The following is a 23,227-nucleotide window of genomic DNA, read 5'->3' as shown; positions in this document are numbered from 1 at the left end:
TCAGAATACCCATGTTCTGAAATCCAGAAAGTGTACTTGTGTGTGATGCCATATTTCTTTTACAGGTGAATGCAGTCTTCACAGTAAATAAGAATAAAACTATCGATATCCCAACTTCATATTCCAACAATAAAATAGTTATCATTGATTCTGTGCATTGTACTTGTCATTAGTTACCAAATTGGAAGATACTTGTTCTGTTTTTTCAGCTCTGTGGGGGTTAAAAAAAACCAATCGGTCTCCCAGTTAAACCACTAGCATCCATTTTATCTGCCTGCAAGTGTCAGCATGGTGGCTTGTGTGCTCTCTCCAGGGTGTTTTGCTCTTCGGAAGAAATGACAGGTGTGAATGTTCTCATGTTCTCAAAGCCAACACTACAGCTCAGTTGCCTGGATAACAGTGAACTGACTTTCCGGGTTGTTACTCAAAACTATTCATAAGCTACGAAGTACCTCAACATGAACTCAGTATATAGTAGCAACAGCCAGTTTGCAGTGACTTCTTTTAACTTAGAAGTGAACATGATGTGAAGTAACCTTTTGCTAAGCCGCCTTGTTCCCTTAGTGCTCGCGTAACTCCGTATGTCTCGGAAGTTAAATCTGAAGCTTAGCCCTTTCGGTCATGTTAGTCACGTGTGCTTTGAATGATAAAACTCTTCGATATCTACCCGATTGGTAGTTGCTGTATTATGTAACTACAGGTATATCAATTACTATGTAATACTCTGTTTCCAGTAATGCAAACGCTTGTAATTACTTGAATAAGTTTTATTTGAACTATGGATACTTTTTTTACACTTAAGGAATATTTAAATGGAAACCTGATCGCATTTTCTGCTAAACCTAAGCTTGCATATTGGCCCATGTACAAAAATCCAAAGCTGTCTTATCCCTACCAACTTGGTTATTTTTCTACATTTGGAATGTAACTTCTTGTTACGTACTTCTGCATTGTTGAATATTTTCTATGCTTTTATAGTCTGTTTCCTTTCCATCTCACACTGCTCTTGGGTCTGATTTTTAACAAATGTAATCTGTGTTACATACTGTCCTAACCTATAGCGTGGGCAGACAGATGAAGTAACAGTAAATTGTCTTACTTTTTCTTTGAAGCACTACAGTACTTTGGTTTTGAGTCTGTTTAAATAGTCGTGCCATGAAATGCATCTTACACAGCCACTCTGGATAAGCAATATATTGTACTGTAAATATAGCAATTGCTGTCATAACTTGGAGTTAAAAATGTCTGGATGGTAACTAGTGCCTGTCTAACCTAAATTGGAAAAGAGCATAGGTCTTCATCCTAAGGTGCTGTTTCAAAAGAAATATTTCCTATTTTGATTCCAGGAAATCGTGAAATACCGTGGACAAAATGTTGCTATGCTACACTGAGATCCAAACAGTGATTTTCGGTTTCTCTGTAAAGGATGTCCATGAAACTCCTTGGTTTGGGTTTTCAATGTAATTGTAAATATGTGAAACTGTATGTGTCTTTGTCAGAAATGAAATTCAATGTGGTGATAGTAGGGGCTGAGAGGGAGGGAGAGGATATGCAACAAGATGCCGCTTGTTTTCCCTGACTGAAACCCACTGCAGATCTGTGAATTGCAGCCTGGCTGAGGTGTTCGAAATGAGTGAAAATTAACGGGATCGGCACCAGCCTCACAAATGAATGACTGAATAAATGCAATAAAAGGCTAATAGAGAACACTATTACTCTGTTCATTGCTTTGATTACAGATTATTTTTTTGTTATAAATTTGAGTATGTGCATTATGTAACTTGTAAAATGATGCTGTAGTGGAGACCTTGCTACAACACTATTAAAAATTTTCCCTTTTTGTGAGATATGAGGTTTGTAGAATAGTGAGATTCTTTCGTATGTTGAATCTTAATCTGTTCCTAATGGTGGGAGTGCTGAAGTAATGTATCTCACTGTGACCTGGTACTTCAGTATTTGCATAAAATGGCAGTTCTGTATATTCTTTTGGCTAACTGTAAATATAAATGTTTCATTGTAGCCTAGTTGAATTTTTGAGGTACAGCCATTTGTGTGAGATTAGAAAAAACTTTATTTCTAAGAACTTGTAAAAACAAAAGAAGTATTTTCAATAAAATTCCCTACCTCACCTCTATTGTGCAAAAAGTACCCATTTTCCTATGTTTAATTTTCCAACTTCATTTGTAAACACAAAGAAGATCCCTTTTCAGTTATTGGCAAAACATTAGCTTTTTTCATCAAATCAGTCAAATAAGTGGAATGCTTGAAAGTCTAGGGTTTAATCTGTTTGCTTCCTTTACATCATGGTGATCAGGTGTTTGATACCTGAAAAGCCAATTCTAGAAATTTTATGCCATTTTAAGCTGCTCCCTCACTCTACCCTGGGGCTGAAAGCCTGTACCCTGTAATTTTATTGTATAGTGGCTGGCCATCCTTGATTAATTTTTTTTAATTTTTTTTTTTTAGCAGTGGGGTGCAAGGGGGCGGGTGACAAGAGCATACCAAGGATCTCTGTAAGACCTTAGGGGGGAAGGTTCCCAATGCTTGTTTTGCAGTGAAGGGGACTGAGCAAACACTTTTTGTTTGCTTTCTTTAATTGGGATGTAAATAAATGCATGTTCCCATACTTGGTTCTAAAAATAAATGTCTTGAAAGACTTGGAATTTATGCCAAACTGAGCTAGCTAATGAATTCCTCCTTTCTCTGAAATGCTTAACTCCTTACACCTTAAAAAAAAAAAAAATGTAATTAATGCCAGGAGTGTTCTCCCACATTGCTACTGGGAATGACTGTTTCTCTGGCTTCTCCTGAGGTGAATATAGCAAACCCAAATCAAATTTTTAACCTTAAAAGTGTCAGTACTTGGGTTTGATTCCTCTATATTCCTGCACTTATGACAACACCATTTTTCTTACCATAGTTTGGAGATGGTGTTCTTTGATAACACCTGTAAAAATCACTTTCTGAAGCTGTCTCTTGGTGTGGGTCCCTGTGGGAAGTGGACAGTAGGGGAGAAAAGGCACTCTGCTGTGCGTACTGGAAGCCCTTCCTCAGAAGAACTCTTGTTCTTTTTTACTTAGGTGCAAGAACCAGAGTTTTGCTAGGAGGGGTGTAAAAATTGCATCCGTTCTGCTGAACTTTGTGAAAAAGCACTAACTTTCAACCCAAATAATCTCAAAGGACTGTGGGTTGTCTGTCTGCTTCCTTGAGAAGAAAGGTTGATGCATGTATTTTGAGATGCAAGTTTTTATGTCATACTGCTGTTTGTAGTTACAAGACCAGTGTAAAATAGCTGGGTTGGCATGCCTAAGAACCCTCCCTTTTCCTGAGATTCAAGCAATAGCTCAGAGCTTTAAATATTACTGCGTAAAAAAAATACTAGGTATCCCCTACAATGATAAAAGGACACCATATTTTCAGGTTCTCAAATTTAAGCTCCAAAACTTGGCATCACAGCAAAGTGGTCATACCTACTACTTGGCAGCCTGCACGCTTTGTAACAGGGTCTTCACTGCGTTTAGAAATGAAGACTCTTTTTAAAACAGTAAGGCTTGCCCTGCTCAAATACTATAAATAATTAAGCAAGTGTGATCCTCCCAACTGAGTCACTTTTCATTGAAAATAAAGGTTTTCAAGGAGGTTTTTAAGGTCTCTCACCCTTTCCCTTTATTACATGAGATACCTTATTACAGGTATCTGAATTACCTGGATTTTGATATGAAAATCTATGATCTCATTAAGTAAGAAATATGCAAAGTTAGACTTGTTTATAGAAAGGTCTACTAGACTGGACTCAGCCGAGCCACCAAAGGCACCCTAAACCAACATACTTGGTTTAGCTGTGCTGAGGACAGGGCTGGGATACAATCACATCTCCCCTGTTCTCCAGCATCATTAAGCTGAAATACCTTTGTTGCAAGCGCTGGCCTTAAACAACCACCTCATTCGCTAAGTCTGATTAAACAAAAGCAAAAATGTGCTTTCACACTTCGATTAAGAACTCAGGTTAATGTTTTACACACCTTTAAGCTGGAGACTAATTTTAGTGTAATTAGCTGGATGAAGCATTACATCTAAATTGCAAATAACTAATAACCTTTATGTTGGAGAACTCAGACTTTAATAAAAGATATTAGTTTTGCTTATTAGACACATGCGTGGAGGGGGGTGTGTGTGTGTAATTAACTGGATATCCTAGAGCATTCCCATTCTTTCCCTGCTTATGACCATCATCTCAGTTTCATTTCATGCTAAATAAAAACTCATATTTACTTTGCAGCTTTGTTGGAGACACTACCTTACTCTGAGAAGAATTAATATGTATCATGAATTACATACATCCCGCCTGAGTTCATATGCAGGGTTCCTACCTTTATTCTGCAAGGTACTTTAACATGAAGATACTTTAACCTGAAGTTGCTATGGCTTTTTGGCATAAGGACTGACTGGTAGTCCTCAAAATGGGACTGTTAACTGTTTGAACTTTGAAGATTACTGTGATGTTAGGATTTCTCTTATACTGGCATAATATTCTGTCATTGTTATGAGACGTTATACCTACAGAAACTATAAATAAAGAATTTTGCTAGAAGTACTGATTTCTCTTTGCTTTTATAAAGTTTAGACCAACTCGCCGAAATCAGGCTACTGGAATAAAATAAAGTTTGAAAGCTATTTAAGTAACTAAAATGTTTAGCGCTCTGGAGAAAGTTCATTTTACATAAAACTTAAAACTTCCTTCTTTCCTTTTTGTAAAACACTAATTTTCATGTTACTGCTGGCACTGAAGTCAGGGTCTTGAATTCTTGCAAGCTCAGCCCTTAACAGTTGTACGGCTGAGTTTTACTGCATCTCTTCCTGGAGCCTAGGTGCTCACAAAGGTGTAACGTTCACCGCATTTCAATGCGGTGAAACCAATTTTTGGTTTCTACAGTGTCTCATTCCCCTGAGATTTTAGATTTCAAAAATACTCAGGAAGAAGCCTTATCAGCAAGAGAACAATCTAAATACTAATACCTGACAGTTTTTTGTTTTATTAATATATAATAATGTTCTTCAAATTTGATTTAATTTTGTGCAGTTAGTAGTACCTAGTTATACTAACTGTAAAAATTATTTTTGCAGTGCAGATGGAGACTGTTATATGTCCTCTAATTACATAGTGTTCACTCAAGTGTTTCTCAAAACAGTCCAAGTTTTAGAATCGAATTTGCTGTTCTATTATTTCAGATTACGGAAACTGAAAAACAGCAGTAGACTGTCTAGTGATTCAAACAGCATTTTACAGCTTTTGTAAACAAGAGAAAGGTAACGCTCCTATGCTTTTGCTGCTCTGTATCAGCAAACGAAAGGACGGGAATTACAACACATCACTCAACACAGAAAATACACCACTCCATGATGAAAGAGTAGCTTCAGGGGGAACTGTATCCATGTGTATCAATACCTGATGGGGGCAGTACGGAAGAGAGAGCCAGACCCTTCAGACTGACAGGACAAGAGGCAATGGGCACAACTTAACATACAAGACTGTTCAAACACAAAAACACTTTTACTATGAGGGTGGTTGAACATGTTGCCTCAAGAGCCTGTGGAGTCTCCGTCCTTGATACTCAAAGCCAAATGGTCAAGGGCCTGAGCAACCTGCTTCAGTCAACCCTGCTCTGAGCAGTGGGGTTGGACTAGAGCATCTCCAGAGGCCCCTTCCAACCTCAACCATTCTGTGACCTGAAACTGTCCGTAAAATGCACTACTTCGTTGAGAAAAGACAGTCACAAAGTTTAGATTTGTAATTCTAGCCAGACTAGGAACTGATCTTGATGTAAATATAATAAAGATGCATGTATGTACACCTGGGTATCTTTTGTCACTATCACTACCATACCTCATAGTGATACAGTACCTCAGTAACGAAGAACTGACACTTGTATGCAAAAACTTGTTAATTTTTTTCACCAACTAAAAATTAAAGGGCCCATCTAGCTAAATAAAAGCTTCACTATGTTTTATGCCAATACAGTTGTATGATTTGGGGTTCCTATGGGATCATCACAGGCACACTTAATGACACATCTACAAGTCTGAGTAGAGCTTCCTGCAGAGCTTTCCCAGAGCTTTCAGCACCTGCAATGCTTTCTGCCAATAGCATACATTCCATAGGTTTTTACAGACAAATTGGCATTCCAACTTACCTTGCCTGTCACATACCGGTGATGGTGATGTGTGGTTTTTTTCTCTTAAAGTCCCTCCAAATACAACAAAACGTGGCCCTGCATTCACAGTGAAGGAATGCCCACTCCAGTGAGCACAGACATTGCAAAAAATGTTACTTTAATCATACTGCTGTCTAATAATAGACTCCTTGTACACAATTGCTCTCTAGTAATTTCTGATGTCACTTTTAAGTCCAGTTCCTTCTGATCTTTTTTCACAAGTGGAAATCTTTTACGTGGAAAATGTATACTCATTTGGCACGAGTTTTGAAAAATTCACTGTCTTGCTTTCACAAAGGGATGGTCCAGCAACTGCAGAGCAGAAGGGCGTTCATGTTGATCTCTGCATTGAGGGTTTGAAAAATCAGTACATAAAATGAATATGCAAGCCTGTGATGTAATTGTTTGTAAAACCTAAATGCAAACGTAGCCTTTTTTTTTTCCCCTCATTTCTCCAGTCATTACTCATTTTTAGGTTTTTTGACAGAGCTGGTAGAAAGGAAGGCAGGACTTATGGGAAGAGACTGCTGGAATTTATTAATTATAAAACTGAAATATTTTATTATTACAGAAATGATTCTTTGTTCCTCTAAATTCCTTGCAAAACTTTGAGTAATTCTGTTAATTCGGCTGTTTCAGGTGCACCAAAAATGTATTTAAGGAGGATGACAATTATTTGTTTGATCCTGTGTCAATCAGGCTGTTCTGTCATCTCAAATCACGTCATGCATGTTAAGGAGCCCATATGGAATTACAGTTCTGTAATTACAATATTGGCTTGCTAGAGCCAAGGGCTTTGGGCTTTTTCAACCTCCAGTTTGGAGAAAAAAACAGGGGAAGGAGTAAAGGACACTGATTTCTTAAATAATAAACTAATGGGGAAGATGGGATGGGGGAGGTGTTTATTTTTAGGACATGGTGAGATCATACATTAAAACTTTGCCGCCACAGGTGCATCCTGACTTTTGAAAAAGTAAATACTTTATTTGAAAAGGTAAATGCTTCATATCTGTATGTTTCCTTCTACCTTGTCACCACAGGTGCATTCTGACATTTGAAAAGTTAAATACTTTATTTGAAAAGGTAAATGCTTTATATCTGTATGTTTCCTTCTACCTAACAATTCCTTCTACCTTTTAAACACTGTTAGCTCTGAATCAAAGTATATATATGTTACTATATACAGTCCACAGTTTTTCTGGTTATTGTTATATGGTCCACAGGAACTGCAACCATACCATAACAATTCTAATCCAGGGATTAGAAATCAGGTTTCCTGCCTCCCGGACCACTGCGATACCCACTAAATAACATGCTTCTCTCTAGTGCTCAAATTTGGTCTTTAGAGGTATGTAAAAGGCTGCTATTAATTTTATAAAGACTACCCGTAGAGGTCAGGAACTTGGCTCTTGAAATTGATAGGCCATTTAAACATTGGGACAAAGCAGATATTTAAAACAAAACACCACAAAGGTAATTCTTATAATGGGTGAATGGTGGTGTTTTGGGTTTTTTTATACAGAGAACTTTATGTTTCAAATAAGTATGTATTTCGTGGACTGGCAGTGATAATAGATTTTACTACTGCAGAAGATAAGAATTAAGTGAAAGTTCTAATTTAGAATATTGTCCTCAAAACAACCTGCCTGACATAGGCCAGACTCAGCCAATGTGATATTGGAACAGCAAGGCACATCAAACATTTTGTTTAAAACTCAATGATGCCATGATGAGAATTTGTGACAGGTTTTTTATACCATTCTAGAGAGTAAAGCTCTTTTTTTGTATACTATTATTTAAAGGCTTTCCTGAAATGTTGAAAAGCCTATGCATTTACAATACAGTCGTAAGAGGTAGCCTAAGTTCCTATCAACAGTCTCTAGGATACAAACTATCTGCATTTTTCCTTTCATTTTTCAGTTAAAAATCTACATACCTGGTTAAGCATGCATGCACAAAATCCACTGCAGTGCTGGAGAACCGATCAGGTAGGGAAGGCATCAGTCCTCTGTGGGCCCCAATATAAAACATGGCTGCTATCCTATCCATGGAAGCCAGCGGCGGTTTTCCTGTTGCCATCTCAAATACGGTGCAGCCAATGCTCCAGATGTCTGATTTTCTTCCATATCCAGATTCATTTATAACTTCTGGCGCCATCCAGTATGGAGTCCCATGCACAGACTTGAGCATCTCGCTCTGTGTGCCACTGAGGCTTACCCAAGCTAAACGCCTGGCACAGCCAAAGTCAATTAGCTTTACTATGCCATTTGGCATGAGCATAACATTATTGCCTTTGATATCTCTATGTACCACACAATTGTCATGTAAATATGCAACCCCTTGTAGAATTTGTTTTGTATATTTACAAAGGACAATTTCTGGCAATGGACCAAAACGATTAATAATACTAGAAATTGAGCCACCAGGAACAAACTCCATGAAAATACTCAAAATGTTGTCTTCCAGACAAGTTCCTAAATAAGTTACAATATTGACATGCTTCAGTGTCTTCAAAAGATCAACTTCCTCATGCAACTTCTGATATTCCTTTTCTGTAGTGAGTTGATCTGACGTATCCAAAACAACCTGTTTTACAGCTATTAATTGTCCCTGGCTTGTCAGACCGCAGTATACCTACAATGAAACTAGCATTTGTTAAAATAAAACATGAAATAAAACCGAGTATTTACTTATTTTAAATAGTACCTTTGTGTTTGTCATATTTCAGGTCTCATTGTATAATCCAAAATACTTGTTGAATAGGACAACAGTCGGTTATACAGTAAGATGTATCTCAGAGACAACCAGCACACCTCTTAATATTTTCAGGCATTAACTTACCGTGCCATAGGCTCCCTTTCCAAGGACTTCACCTCTTGTCCATATGATAGGATCTTTGTTAGCTAAACTGCTTCCTGGTAATTCAGTAGATTCCTCAAAGTTTAGCAGGCTACTTTCTTCATTTGACGCCAAAAAGGATTTACTGTAACTCTGCTTGAAAGATGATGGTCAGTGTGGGGAGAAAGTAGGGAGGAAAAGAAAGGCTTTGTATTATCCTCACATTTTCTGTAAGGAGTAATTTTTACCTGGCATGACTCTTTTCTATAGATTTTTATACATACATATATACTCATTGCCCGGCTCATTGATACAATTGCTATATTAAGTAAGACTACGTAAATATTTTCAAGTATATATCACAATAGTGCATAACTAAAAGATTATAGCATGCCGTCTTTTTCCATTGACAGGAAGACAGACAGAAGGAACACTTAAAATAGCAGGATATACATCTGCTTAGTAGGTTTTTTTTTTGTCACGCAGGTACAGCTTGCTAAGCTGAAGGGTGAATATGACTGTTGACTTGCTCTAGGTAACACATGTAACCCAAGTCTGATGAAAACAATTTGGACGTGACTTCACAGGAAGAAGAGACTGCTTCAGAAAGACAGTAATAATCACTCCATCTAGCCATGGATCTTCCTAGGAGAAGCGAGAATGGAGCTATAATTGGCACTTGTGTCTGCAGAAGCTTAAGGAAGTGTGTCAACATGTAATGAAAGAAATTTCCTTATAAATTTGTAATTTAAATAGACAAAAAGCTAACAGGGCCAAGGAGAAGCAGTACTGGTAGACAAGCACCTTAGTAGGTGAAGGCTCTTAACTGAGTTGGGGGCCAGAATCTAAGCCTTCTGAGCTTGACATTTTGATTAAACATTAATTAAACAACCTTAAGTCTGTCTGATAAGACAATACTTGGCTGCACTCAGAGATTCAAGGAAATCGCCCTTTTGGATATACAAGAACCACCTGTAGTGTCTTTTGATATCCCTTAGGTGTCAAGATTTCAAGAGCTTTTGCCTTGCCCCAGCACCTTTTTATATACGCTCTTCAGTTAAAATAGCCTCTCCCTTATATTCACCACAATTTTTCAGTTTGTCTTCACCCATCATATAAGCCTTGATAGCTATTCCTGTCATACCTTAGTACCATCTGGCTTGTGTCCTGACATGCAGTCTCTAACATGAGTATCCTCAATTGGGCACTGGAAGAATCAGCTGGCCCAAGGGAAAGAGACTTGATCATTAATGAGCACATATTTCCTATCTTTCATCCAAACTTGTCTTGAAGCATCACTCAAAGGAGCTAGCAAGTTATAAGAAATTACTTTTACCTTCTCTAGAGCACTATTTACTATTGCTCCATCTCCATTCACCATATTTTCTTCTTCTTTAGTATGTGTATTTTGCATTTTAGAACCTGTATTTTTTGTTCGGGAAGAGTTGATGTCTTTTTCTTCAAGGATTAGCAATTCTTCGGCCAGACAACAAAGCAACTCATCAGTCACATCCTTATTATCTGCCCAGGACAAAATGTTTTCACTTGTCTGGAAGCTGGGGCTTGTAGCATTTTTTGTCTGCATCACTGAAGGCTGAGCCAATTCATTTGCCAAACCACTGTTTTGAGGTGTGTATGCCCAACTGTGATTTAATTTTTTTGTAGGGGATGGACACTCCACTCTATCTGAAAAGGGTAATGCTTCACATTTATTCATAGACTTGAAGGAGGCCTGGTCTGATTCCAAGCCTTTGCAGCCATCCATATCCATCCTGCACTGGGGTACACAAATGTTCTGGTCTGTTAGTAGACTGCTACTTAGAGCAACACATTCTTTGTAGTCTTTATCATTGAACTGAAGAAGATTCTGGCTACAGGTAGCAGCTCTCTGATGGCTGGATAGATCCTGACTGTCTAAAGACTGCTCCAAAGAAACTTCTTGAATAGTTGATAAGCTTGAATTTGAAAAAAATTTATTTTTCTTCGTTGATTGTGAAAGCTCCTGTAAAAACGTAAGCTGATGATCTGTGTCTTCATGAAACAATGTCACGCTCCTTGAAGTGTTTATTTGACAATCTGAATCAGAAGTTATTACATTATCTTGCTCTGTCTTGCTGTAAGTCAACTCGGTACTTCTGTCCTTTGTAATTAAACGTTTCTGCTTTTGCTTAGTGCCAGATACGGTCTTCTTTGGCTTAGAATATGTTCTCTTTTGAGTGTTTCTTACTTGGCTGCTCTCTCTCCCTTTACTGCAAGTAGATCTGCAGGTGCTAGCAGTGCATCTCCCAGATGGAGCAGAATGAACATCTCTATAAAGTCTGTTCTCGTGTTGATCAAGCTCACGCGTGTGGGAATAGACAGGAGTTCCAAACATTTCATAAATACCTGGGCCTTTGTCATTCGAATTTATTTTCTTGAACATGTCACTGTATTTCAGATCTACAAAATCTGAAGCAGACTGTGCATGTGGTAGAGAAAGTGGAGTAACAGGTTTCCTTAAGACAACTGAATTTTTGCAACTGCAGGAGAAACTTTGCTTTTTAAGTTTCTGAGCACTCTGAGCAAAATGGTCTTTGTCTGCTTGAGGGGGTTTTTTCTGACGCTTCAGGGAAGTCTCAGATTCCATGTGTGGCAATTCCAAAGATGGAAAACTCTGACTCTTGGCATTACATTTTGTGGAAATCTCATCAGAAACAATTAAGTCTTCAGAGATCTTTATCTTGCTACTCATTTTAGATTTTGATGAATATTTATTTCTATTCATCTTTATTTTACTTTTGTCATTTTCTTTGCGAGCAAGAATGTTGAAGCTCTGAGTAACATGAGGAGGCAGGCTACGAATGACACTCTTTTTTATGGCAGGTTGTTTAGCAATGTTTAGTTTCCTAGCTGGTTCTTGTTCAGAGAATGTAACATGAACAACAGGTACAAGCTCACTTTGGTCTTTTGAAGTTGCTTCTGACATCTTTGCTTCTTTTTCCATTTCAAATTCAGAGAGACAAACATTATTTTCAGAAGGATCTTGCACTTCTACTCTGGGAATTACTGCAGCTACAGAATTATCTTCTAAGGCATGGTAGGCCTCTATCACTTCATTTTTACAGGAAGAATCTGAATCATAATTGTCAAGCACAAAGTTCGCACTCTCAGCATCTTCACGTGCTCTATAATCCAGTGCCACCTCTGTGTCATTTCCTTCTTCTAGACCAGTTCTACAGGAATTCTCCGCTCTTTTTTCCTCATTGCCAGCTCTAGAGGCATTTCTGTTGCTTGACACTGTAAATGCTGTCTGAGCTGTAAATATTCCACAGTTTATCAGAGCATCACTTGAGCTCAAGTAGGGATGACTATCATAGAAATTGGCTTGGGTCATAACATCTATATTCTTACAAGCCACTGAAAACTGGTATTTCATCTGGTCATTCTTTTCAGTACTGGTAGCTACATCAGCTTCCCTCCATTTTAAATTGCTTTGAATTTCCTCTTTCTTGTTGCTAGGGTACTTACACATGCTGAAATAGTACAGGTCTTTCACTGGAGTGAATTTATCAGAAAGAGTAGCCACAATCAGTTCTGATGACTTTTCAGCGTGCCTTTTTAATAGACTGTCTAACTGAGACTGATAAAATTTAGCAACTGGTTTTATAGGCTGAGGAATAGAGTTCATAATATTCAAAATATTTCTGATGTTGGTGCTTTCATTGACAATATTATCCTCTAGAGAAGCAAGATGAATTGTTCTTACAGGCTGAAATGTCACTGGTGGCAAATGAAACTGTAATTTCCATAAAAACCATTAATAATGTGCTACACAACAGATACAGATAAAATGTAATCACTAAGAACCAAGTAGACTAAGAAAAGAAAATCAGAAAAGGATTATTCTTTTATATATTCCCATATTTAATCTAATATGAAGTGTAATATCAAAACCCTGAGAGAATACATGGATTTTCTCACACCCAGAATTATTTCTAAGTATTTCATAGCACAGAAAGTGGGATCCTTTGCTATAAGGCACAAGTCGTTCTCCATGATTTAAAAGTAATAAGCTTTGTCCACATATACAAATCATCTTGACAGTTATTAACTATGTCTTATGCCACATAGCACGTTTGCTACAGGAAGTCAAAGGGTGGTCAGTGGCTTCATGTACCAAAGTTTCTTTCTTGCTGTGCACTCTCACTGAATGAGAGCACCACTCATGCTGATATTTAAAGTCTTTTATGTAATCCTCCAGAGCGTGCTGACATCAGTAATTATATTCTCAATAGAACTGTATCTCATGTAAGCAATTTTTAAAAAGCAAAAGCTAGACTATTATAACAGAACACTGTTTTATCTACGGAGAAAACAATTCTTACAAATTAACTTATAGATTATAAAAGACATTATTGTAAATCTAAACATATAGATCTTTCATATATTTAGTGTAGTCTTATAAAATTCCACAAAACATGTTATATGGGCCAGATTTAGCTCACAGTTTTAAGTACATTGGGAGATAGCACAGTCTGCACTTCACTTTCAGTGAAGTTAAACGGATAACTACCCAGAGGCCATTTTTATATGGTGGCTAACACAGAAGTCTGTTGTGTGTGGGATGTATTTTATTATTCCTCCCTTCTTCTTTCTCTTCCCATGCCATTAGTTGAAAGCTACCATATATCTTTGAAGGAGAACAGATCTGAGAATTTGAGTACCTTGTGGTGATTATTCAGATGAATAGTGAGAAAAATTTCTGAAAATAATATTTCTATTCTTTATTTTATAGGAAATGGAGAAAAAATAAGCTTGACCGTACTGTATATTTTTATGCAAATGAATGCAATAGAAATAATCACACAGTCATATGCTCTGAGTACTCATTTGCATGTCTATATTCAACATCAGTTTGCAATCTGCAGGAAATTTTTGTTTGCATTCCAAGGGCAAACTGAGCTTTGAATGTGCCAGGAAAAGCAATGTGTGCTGCTTTGAAATTTACAGTTCTGAAGGCTTTGTCCAGCCTTCATGGCTTTAATATGAATACTCAAGTTTATCCCATATGCCTCTAGAAATCATCAGAGCCAAAGATGTGAAATAAAGCTGTATTAAATCACACTGAGGTCAGCTGAATTATTTCTCTTAAACATTTCCCTTCATTTGAAATATTTTTTCCATAGGCCTTTTTATGATCTTCTGTCAGAACTCTTGCTATTACTTCTATACTTTTATTTACTTTTTTCCTGTGAATGCTGTTGTATTCTGTAGTGGGTTCATTGAAGTATACAGCTGATTCAATGAGTCAATGTTTTTGTACAAAGAGCTATTAATTAATATACATAAAGACCAAATTATCTTTTTCTAAATACAGTATATTTGACCTTTTCTAACTCTTAAGGTTCATGTAGTGTGAAGCACTGATACATGTAAAATTGCTAGCATGTTTATAAGTACAAAAGTTTTGTCAGGAATCCTATTTACACTTATCAAAAAATTTTATGTCAAATATGTTTAATCCTAAAACCTTATTCTTTATTTGCTAACACAATAAATTTCAGCAATCATCTAAAATCAAGACTGTTCTTCAGTTCAGCTTCAATTTTAAATTACCACTCAATACAACAAAATGGTTTGGTTTTTTAGATTTGACAAAACCAAACATCTAACATGTTTAACATATAGGATGCGCATACTTTAAATTAACTTACACATTTCTATTTTAAAAGGTTTTATATCTTTTTGAACTTCCAAACCTTTACACCCCCACATCCCCAATGTAACACCTTACTGACAAATTGTTGATATACATCTGAAGATTTGCTCACACACAAACACACACACACACATATATATAAAAATGTATGTAAAAATACTTCATCCAAAAAACCTGAAGATTAAGCAGAGGAAACTACCTACACTTCTTCTGTACTGCTATTTTTGAAGTTTTGAAAGCATATAATACTTTTAATAGTGTTCAGTTTTATACATAATACCACCTTACCTCAGATCTCTTGTTCCTGGTTTTTAGCATTGTTATATTTAACCCTTAAAAATCAAAACAAATGAAATGTTAATTTGGTATTCTTAAACAGACTACGATTTTCATTCATAAATTAATTTCAAACTGTAGGGTTCTGCGGACCAAGAATCTGTCTGATGTGTGGTTGCAGGACTATCATATAAAACTTTTTCCTGAATAGCAGATTTAAGTTGAAATTTAATTGATACTGAACTTTACAGTTCCATTTTCCATAGAAAACGATAAAATATGATAATTTTAAAATACTTTGATTCTAATAATTTAAGCAAATATTTCTCCTCAATTTCAGATGTTTGCTAACTTCAATATGTGTCTAATTAATATTGCCAGGATGAGGAAAAATGTGAAAGAGATGCCATCATGGCCCCACTCCAGCTACAGAGAATTACACTTCACATTTTGTGGGCTCAGTTTCATTATACAGAGCAATAGGAATGGTGAAGTCTGTAATTGCTTTGCTTTATTTCTTCATTCTGCAAATACACACACACACACATATATAATTAAAGACCGGGGTCAACATGGCTGAAGTCGACTTTATATGAAGAAGTCAAACAGACTTAAAGACTGAAAGTTTAAAGAGAAAGGACTTCTAAGGCTTTGCCATCTAATTTGATAGCAATATACAACTTTATTTAAAAGATGTGACTTTAAAAATTTAACTTACTTTGTTGTATTTGTGCTTTTATTATCTGAGAAACATCTAAATCCATAAATGATTTTGAAATGTTGGATTCTTGGCATGAGGCCTGTAGCAAAAAGCTGAAGTTAAAGCCACGCCCTGTGTTCTCTCTCTTCAGGAGGAAAGGTAAACAAGTGTGATGTCTCATCTGTAATGCTAACCGATTTTTACTTGGAAAACATGCTACTTGCTGATCTGGCCATGGTCTGGATGTTGGTGCTATTTGACTAAAAGGCAAGAACAAAAAAACCAAAATACAGTGTGAAAATAAGTGGAAGGAGCCTACTCAGTTCAAATAATCACATGACTGGAGAATAATGTGAACAAGAAGTTTGTAAGATCCAAGAATGCCGAAGTATGTTTTCTTTCTTGGTCCATCTGGGAAGTTGTGACTCTCCCTGGCAACATACGACTGCAATGCCAGAGACTGACTACAAGTGAGAATGAATGACAAACCATGTAAACCAAGCAACAATAGGAATGGAAAAACATATTGCCCACCTTCCCCTTCTTGACAAAAACTGATTGCTTCCAGTATGCATTTTTTATGAATCATCAGGAAAGGGTGTCAGAAGAATTCTGAGGACCAGATGTGCCTTTGTTATTTATAAAATATACTATGGCTGGCCTGAAAGAATAGAGGCTGTGTGGACAAGCCTCAGATTTCTGCCACCTGGTTTTTGAAGAATGAGAAATCCAAATATGGAAAAAGATAAATACTGTGACTGAAAAGGGGTACAAAAATATGGTCTAAATTAATCTTAAAGCTGTATGCAAGACAATTGTCTGGTTTTAATTAAGTCAAATGCTGATGTAAAACCATATACCACATGGTTTTTCATACTGTACCAAATAATTTGTCCATCTAGTGCAATATCCTGCCTCGAGCAATGGCCAATAATTTACATTGGGAAGACAGAAACACTACACAACATATATAGCTGTATATAACATCTAGCACTAAGGAAATCTTTTCTTACTCATAGACTACTGCCTGCTTTGTCTCCATTTCTGCATACCCAACTGCAAATTAGATTTTAATACTACTTACCAGCTTTTTCCTAGAACTTTGTATGACTGATGAATTTCTTCCATTATCTTATCCGCATTCTGAAGAGCAACAACACTTCCACAACCTGCAACAATACATTAGTATTTGCATAAAAGCAGTATAATTCCCTGACTAGTAACACAAGGCAAATGCAGTTATTTTTGGCCATTAAAATATTATTATAAAGAAATAGAGGAAGTAACTATCAGAAAAAAAAAAAGGAGACTGTTTCATTTGAGTAAGATACCTATACACACTTTCTGTTATAATTTTTGGAAATGTGAATGCATAAATCTGAATTACTTTTAGTTATTTAGATAAGTGTATTAATTCAATGTACTACAAAAGCAAAGAACATCTTAAAAAATTCCAGTTACAGCTCCTATTTCAACAGAACAGAAACATAAGAAAAATATCGACAGAAACGCTACAAAAATAAGAGTATTTAAAAATAGGAAAGGTATTAAAACAAAAACAAATCTCAGGGCTTTTCAAAGGTGGAAAATAACTCTGAGTTTGAGTTCAAATTTTTTTGTGGTTGCTTGTCTTTGACAAGTGGCTAGCTTTCAAGTTAACATTGTCCTATTTCTTCTTCAGATCCCACATGTAACACTTCATACGTATAAACTTTGGTTAGACTACCTTCTTTGCTTCTCCTCTTATTTTGTTGGTTGTCAGACATACTGTCCTTCGTTGTATTGAAGTCCTGAAACCTGAAAAAAATATTTCATTAATGTACAAATCAGTACTTTATATTTCATTATTTCAGAGCCATAAGTAAGACAAAAGCAACATTTAAAAAGTACTTGAAATTATTAAAAGTATTATAATTTAACTTAACATCCAATGCCCTGCCCTGCGAATACACAGAACCAAACAGTCCAGACGCGGTTTTTATTGCTAAAAACTCAACATATGCTATGTTGAATAAGACATGAAAGCTGTCAGTATTATTTTGCTGATATCATCCTTACTGTTGGATCAGAAAGTCAACACTTAATATTTGGGAGATAATAGCATTTTTAACATATTACTGACAAACCAAATTTTAATTAAATGTTTATCTTTGTCTACTTGGTCAAAACTATCGCTCAGCAAAAGAGGTTCAACATCCAAAACTTTCTGAGCACAGAATAGCTTGTACACTGCACCCTCAACAAATCACTTCGATAGCTTATTCCAAAGAAATGTGAAGTCAGCTAGAACCTTTCTATAAATTTCCAAGAAATACGTAATTTACTTTGTAAATAATGTTTAAGTATATTGAGAAGTAATTATCCCACAATACAAAAAGTCTAATTTTAAACGTATGTTCACAACTTAGCTGGGCATTTTTCTCTACAGAGTCAGTGCATCCAGACTGATCTGACTGAAAACATTAACAAAAATCTCATTGGTATCAACAAAGTATAAATTTCATGCTTTATCTCAGACCTATTATAAATTCATAAATACATGAATGGCAATGTATTATCTCTGTATATTTACAAAGGTAAATTTTTAGGTGTTTAAAAATTGTACACATTATAAAAAATAACTAGCCATTATATTATTGCCTTTTTTGCTGCCATTGAACTTCTGTGACCTGTGCCAGGCATCTGACTGAATTCGATATAACCAAGAGTCATTAGCCGAGACAGAATTAGCCTATTAACATATTAGTAGTAAACTTTTGTTTCTCACTTAAAATTATTGTATTGTCAGAAACAGTATTTTAACCATGACTGTACCTTTCTGTGAGCATCTTAGTACTTCTGTATATTTAGAAAAATATATTATTCAAATTGTACTATATTTATAAAACCAGAACACCTTGAAGTTTATGTTAAATTAGTATTACAAACATCTGATACTTTAACTCCTGGTTGTTGAGAGACATAACAGTAGCTCAAGGAAATGGGTAACAGAGCTATCCATGTACCATCTGTAGTCTGGCACTCTAAACTGCTGGCCGCCTATGAGGCTATATGAGCTCTCCACACCTACGTGAGAGGCTTAAAAGAGATTTCCATCGGGATTCCCAAATAATGCTTTAATATCTTTAGAGATCAATTTTCCAACCTTGAATCATTCCATATAGAGATTAACTCATCCATAAATAATTGCTTGCATATTCAAAGTTATGCTTTTACAGTACAGGCAGAAACAGAAGAATAATGTTCATTGTGAGTACTCGTGCCTTGTATTTTCAGTTTAACATATTAGGATTTTCGAGCAGATCTACAAGCAACAACAGCAAATTCAAAAAATAAACATTTGAAAAAGCTGCTCTCAGGAAATTAAAACAGCAAGTATTTTCTCTCTTTGTACATTTATTTTCTACACCTTACATTAACAATTGTATGCAGAAGTAACAGTAGACAACTAGGTGCTTGTCCAAACTGTCAGTAAAGTCATAGTCTACAAGGCAGGTTATATGAAAGTAGTTTAGTTGCAGTGGAATTTAATACTACAGTTCTTGCAGAAAACAACATGCTTGGGGAAACTCAGACATCCGGTAGCCCTGTTACTGACCTCAGTGGGACCACGATTTCACGGTACTTCAGATCTTAAAGCATGCACCTGTGAAGCAGTATATATAGATTCTTTTCTCACACCTAGCACGGATGCTTGCATCATCTCACAAAGTTACCTAAGCTCTAGAAATCTTTTTTAACATACAAAGAAAACTTGCTAATTATCTAAAAGTGTAAAGTGTTTCAATATATTAATTCAGTGGGGCATATTTATTTTTGAGATTGTTTTCAGAAATAAAACACAGTATGTATTTTGAATTAATTATACTTTACATGTAAAACTTTCTATCTACTGTATCTGTATTCCTAACTGTAGCTGATCTGAATGGTGTTTCTTTCTGAAGAAACTGGTATCTTTTGGTAAAAAAACCAGAGCTGATAGTTGTTGAAAAACACTGAAAAGATCAAAATAGATTAACGCCCTCCCCACATTTTTAATTGGAAATGCCACCATTGTGATTTTAAGTTTTAATGTTATTTTATACGACTATTACCCCCTGTGCTGTATTATCCCTAAAGCATTACTGAATTCCCACAGTGGGAACAAGCTGTCCCCAAACATTGGTATATCCAGACAAAGATGCTTTTATTAGGCTTTATCCTTAATTAGAAGATTGTAATGAACCTTTCCCACAACCAGTCAGCAATAGCTGTGGGAAAGGAGCTAGCTATCACCTTCCTGGTTAATATAGCTATGTGTGGGCAATATTGATCCTGTTTACAGTTAACACTATTCCTGAATATGGTGAGTAAGCATACTGGGAGCTGTTTCTCGATTATGAAAACATCAACCCTCTTTGCTAAGATTAAACTCAAAGATTACCAATACCGTAAGATGATAGTGACATAAACAACACAGAACAATCACAAACTGCAGACTCTTAAAGAAGAAACATGAGAGGGTGAAGTCAAAGGATTTGAAGACTTGGAATTCTAGACAGCAAATTTTTAAAATTAATCTCAATTAATAGTTTTAATCGATTTGGGGCTCTTTCTGAAAAACATAGTAAACTTCTGGTTCTCAAGTGACATGAACACATGATGTAATTAAAGACAGTGAATTGAAATGAATAAAAGAAAATACAATCATGAATATTACTTAATATCTGTATTAAAATGTTTCCCAGTGTCTTTATTATTTAATAAATAACTTATAGTTTTAAAAACATAAAAAATGTAAGATATTGTACATAAAATGAATACGATATTGTCAGATATCTTATGTGTATTAACGTACATGAATTAATATGAATATACATTTAAACATATGTGAATAACACTATCAGATTCTTACATTGGGTAACTCTGGGTGCTAGAGAGGAATATTATAAAGTTCATAATAGAAAATTACGTAATAACATGCCTATAAGGATTTTTTTTCCCTACTAGCTAATAAAGAAGTATGCAGTATGACAATTTATATCTTTTACATATGTATGTGCTTGCTAATATTATTGAACAGGGTCTAACTTTGTACGTAGCATGAACATCTTGCTCTGTTCTGGATTACGTGAAATATTCTGTTGTACTGACATAACTGATATAACGTGGCAGTGGCTCCTCCTATTTAATCATGTAAGAAACAGATGTTAGGTCCATTTAAAACAATTATCTTTCACAAAAATGTTTCCATTTTCTTGCATTTGTATCTTCAATTTAATTTGCTGCAATACATTCTCCGCTCACATAAAAATACTGCATAACCACGATATACGTGCTACCAAATTAAGGTGGTTTAGAACTTAATTTGTATGGCAGCCTAAAAGAAAGGTATGGTTTTTTTAGAAAATTGTTTATGTTTATTATATCCATAGATACGTAGAACTATGAAAAATAGGGCACCTAGTGGCTCTCATGTTGCTAATTTCTTCACAAAATTTTCTCTCTGCTCTTTTCCTCACATGTGTATTTTTACTTCATTGCTTGTCCTTACACCACTCAACAGAATAACAAACTCTATTTTATGCGTATTCCACACCTAGTAGTACATAACATTTTCAACATTCATTATAGATTTTATTACAAGTTATTCCGAACAACAATCTTGGGTACTACCCTTAGCAATCTTTTTTTCCTTTTTTTGGAGTTCCCTCATAAATACCTACTGTTGATTTATTTAAAAATATCTATTTTTTCCTTCGCAGCTGAGCTCAGGGCTCTCAGTAGCATTACTAATGTATATGGAAAAAACGCCTAACGTCAAAGTACTACCAATGGCAAAATGCATGCATCAGATGGAAAGTAACAATCAATGTAGCTGTCTGTAAGGAATCATTCTGTTTCAAAGTCACTACAGAGGTTAGTGGAAATGAAGGGCCTATGTGGCTTCTGTTGGATTCAGTAGCATTTTGCCACTCAATACTGCTAGTCACAAAAAAATCAGGCTTTTGTTTCTGATTCTGTTAGGAAAAGATGTAATTACTTGGAAGCATGCAGCAGCCTTCCCAAGAGACTCATGCATTTATCCTAGATTAAGTTATTTTTATAACAATTTTTTTGTATTTTATATAATACTTTTTATCTGAGGAATGTGCATTATTTTATAACTATGTTATAGTTAGCCAGACATCAGACAGTACTGTCATTCTTAGTTTACAGAAGAGGAGACAGAAAAAAATTTAAATGACTTATAGCTGGTGACCAAGGTCATCCAACAAACTGTGCAAAAGTAGCTATAGAAGTCAGCACCCTTGATTTCTCATTCTTATGCTAAACACCAGATAATCCATTAAAATGTTTATCCCGTTAGTCTGTTAAGAGTCGTATTAGATGGTAAACTTCTCCAAACTTTGCAATTTTTTTTATACACAAAAAACCTTCAAGATAATAACTGAAAAGGTTCCATAAAAAGGCATAAACAGTATCTTACCTGGTGTTTCAGTAGCAACGTGTGAAAGAGGCACAGCAACCCAAAGGGAAGTTACAGAGCATTTTTAAATCACAGCTGTCTTCCTTTGCTGGGCAGCAAGGAATTCAAACAGTAATTACATATACTTTGACTTTATTTTTGGCATGTTTTTCTGACTGCGGAGCACGTAGTACTTATTCCTGAGACAGGCTCTTCTGCAGGCAAATCCTCCGGGCAGCTCCTGCTACACGAGGCTGTTGAGTTTACACGATGTTGCCGAGGCAACTCCCCCCCCCACACCCCGGGGGCATTTTGCATGGAGGAGTTCGATTCAAAGAGCAGTACCGACCTGTGAAAACAAACACAGTTGAACTAAACGGTAGCATTTTAAGACGTAATCACAGGACGGTTCTTCCAGCACCCAAAGCAAAGCGTATTTCTCTCTTCTGTTTACCTCCATTTATGCTTTTAGTACCTTATCTATTTCTACGTCATTTTAACTTGACAGTCAGTCCCCTCACCGGAACGCTCCCCATTACTCGTGAATACTTCTCTATCTCCTTTCAGGCAGCCTTAAACAGCAGACTTCAAGGATACTTTTTTTTTTTTTTTTAAAGTAGCAGACTGCTAGGAGAGAAGAAAGGATAGAAGAGGCATAGCCGGGCTCAGGCTGAGTTGAAAGGGTTTTGAAGGGGACTGGTTTGCTGGATGCCCGGAGGACCAGGACACTGTAAGGGGGCACAAGCGAAAGGGGGGAGCGCAGCCTGCTTTGTTTTAGGCTGGCGCAGGAACACCGGGCCTGGGGGACACCTCAGCGCCTGGCTGGCTGAGGAAGGCCGCGTTGCTCCTGTGTTCGCAGGTACCCGGCACATCCGGCCTAAAGGTGACAAGCTGCGACGCCAGTCACGCCCCGGTACGCCGGGCATACGGCGACCCAGCCGGTAAGGCACTTTGTTTACCCTCTCGGGCTGTCCCTGACGGAGCCGGAGAGTCTGGCGGAGCGAGCCGCGCCTCAGCTTCACACCGCCCTCAGGTAACCGCCCCAGCGGGCGTCT

The 23,227-nt window shown here is 36.4% G+C and overlaps 1 protein-coding gene across 1 annotated transcript; it reads right to left on the bottom strand.

Moving 5' to 3' along the window:
• Nucleotides 1-6,488: 6,488 nt before the first annotated feature.
• MAP3K19 (mitogen-activated protein kinase kinase kinase 19) lies at nt 6,489-22,708 on the bottom strand. The gene is made up of 9 exons (XM_009810373.2): nt 22,694-22,708; nt 17,451-17,514; nt 16,809-16,893; nt 15,743-15,984; nt 15,037-15,080; nt 10,387-12,825; nt 9,054-9,203; nt 8,149-8,846; nt 6,489-6,555 (listed from the first exon to the last, which is right to left on the bottom strand). The coding sequence occupies exons 1-9, from the start codon at nt 22,706-22,708 to the stop codon at nt 6,489-6,491; spliced, it is 3,804 nt and encodes a 1,267-aa protein (XP_009808675.2).
• Nucleotides 22,709-23,227: the final 519 nt, after the last annotated feature.

This window comes from Gavia stellata, chromosome 8 (assembly GCF_030936135.1).
Source record: "Gavia stellata isolate bGavSte3 chromosome 8, bGavSte3.hap2, whole genome shotgun sequence".
In the NCBI taxonomy this organism is placed as follows: domain Eukaryota; kingdom Metazoa; phylum Chordata; class Aves; order Gaviiformes; family Gaviidae; genus Gavia; species Gavia stellata.
This window is presented reverse-complemented; position numbering and strand designations above follow the sequence as displayed.

Excerpts from the sequence above, each read along its gene's own strand:
- MAP3K19 (XM_009810373.2), bottom strand. Across the intron at positions 15,081-15,742 it reads AAAAGCACAAATACAACAAA|GGTTAAATATAACAATGCTA; the intron begins GTAAGTTAAATT and ends TTGATTTTTAAG. Across the intron at positions 12,826-15,036 it reads CCAGGAACAAGAGATCTGAG|TTTCATTTGCCACCAGTGAC; the intron begins GTAAGGTGGTAT and ends TGGAAATTACAG.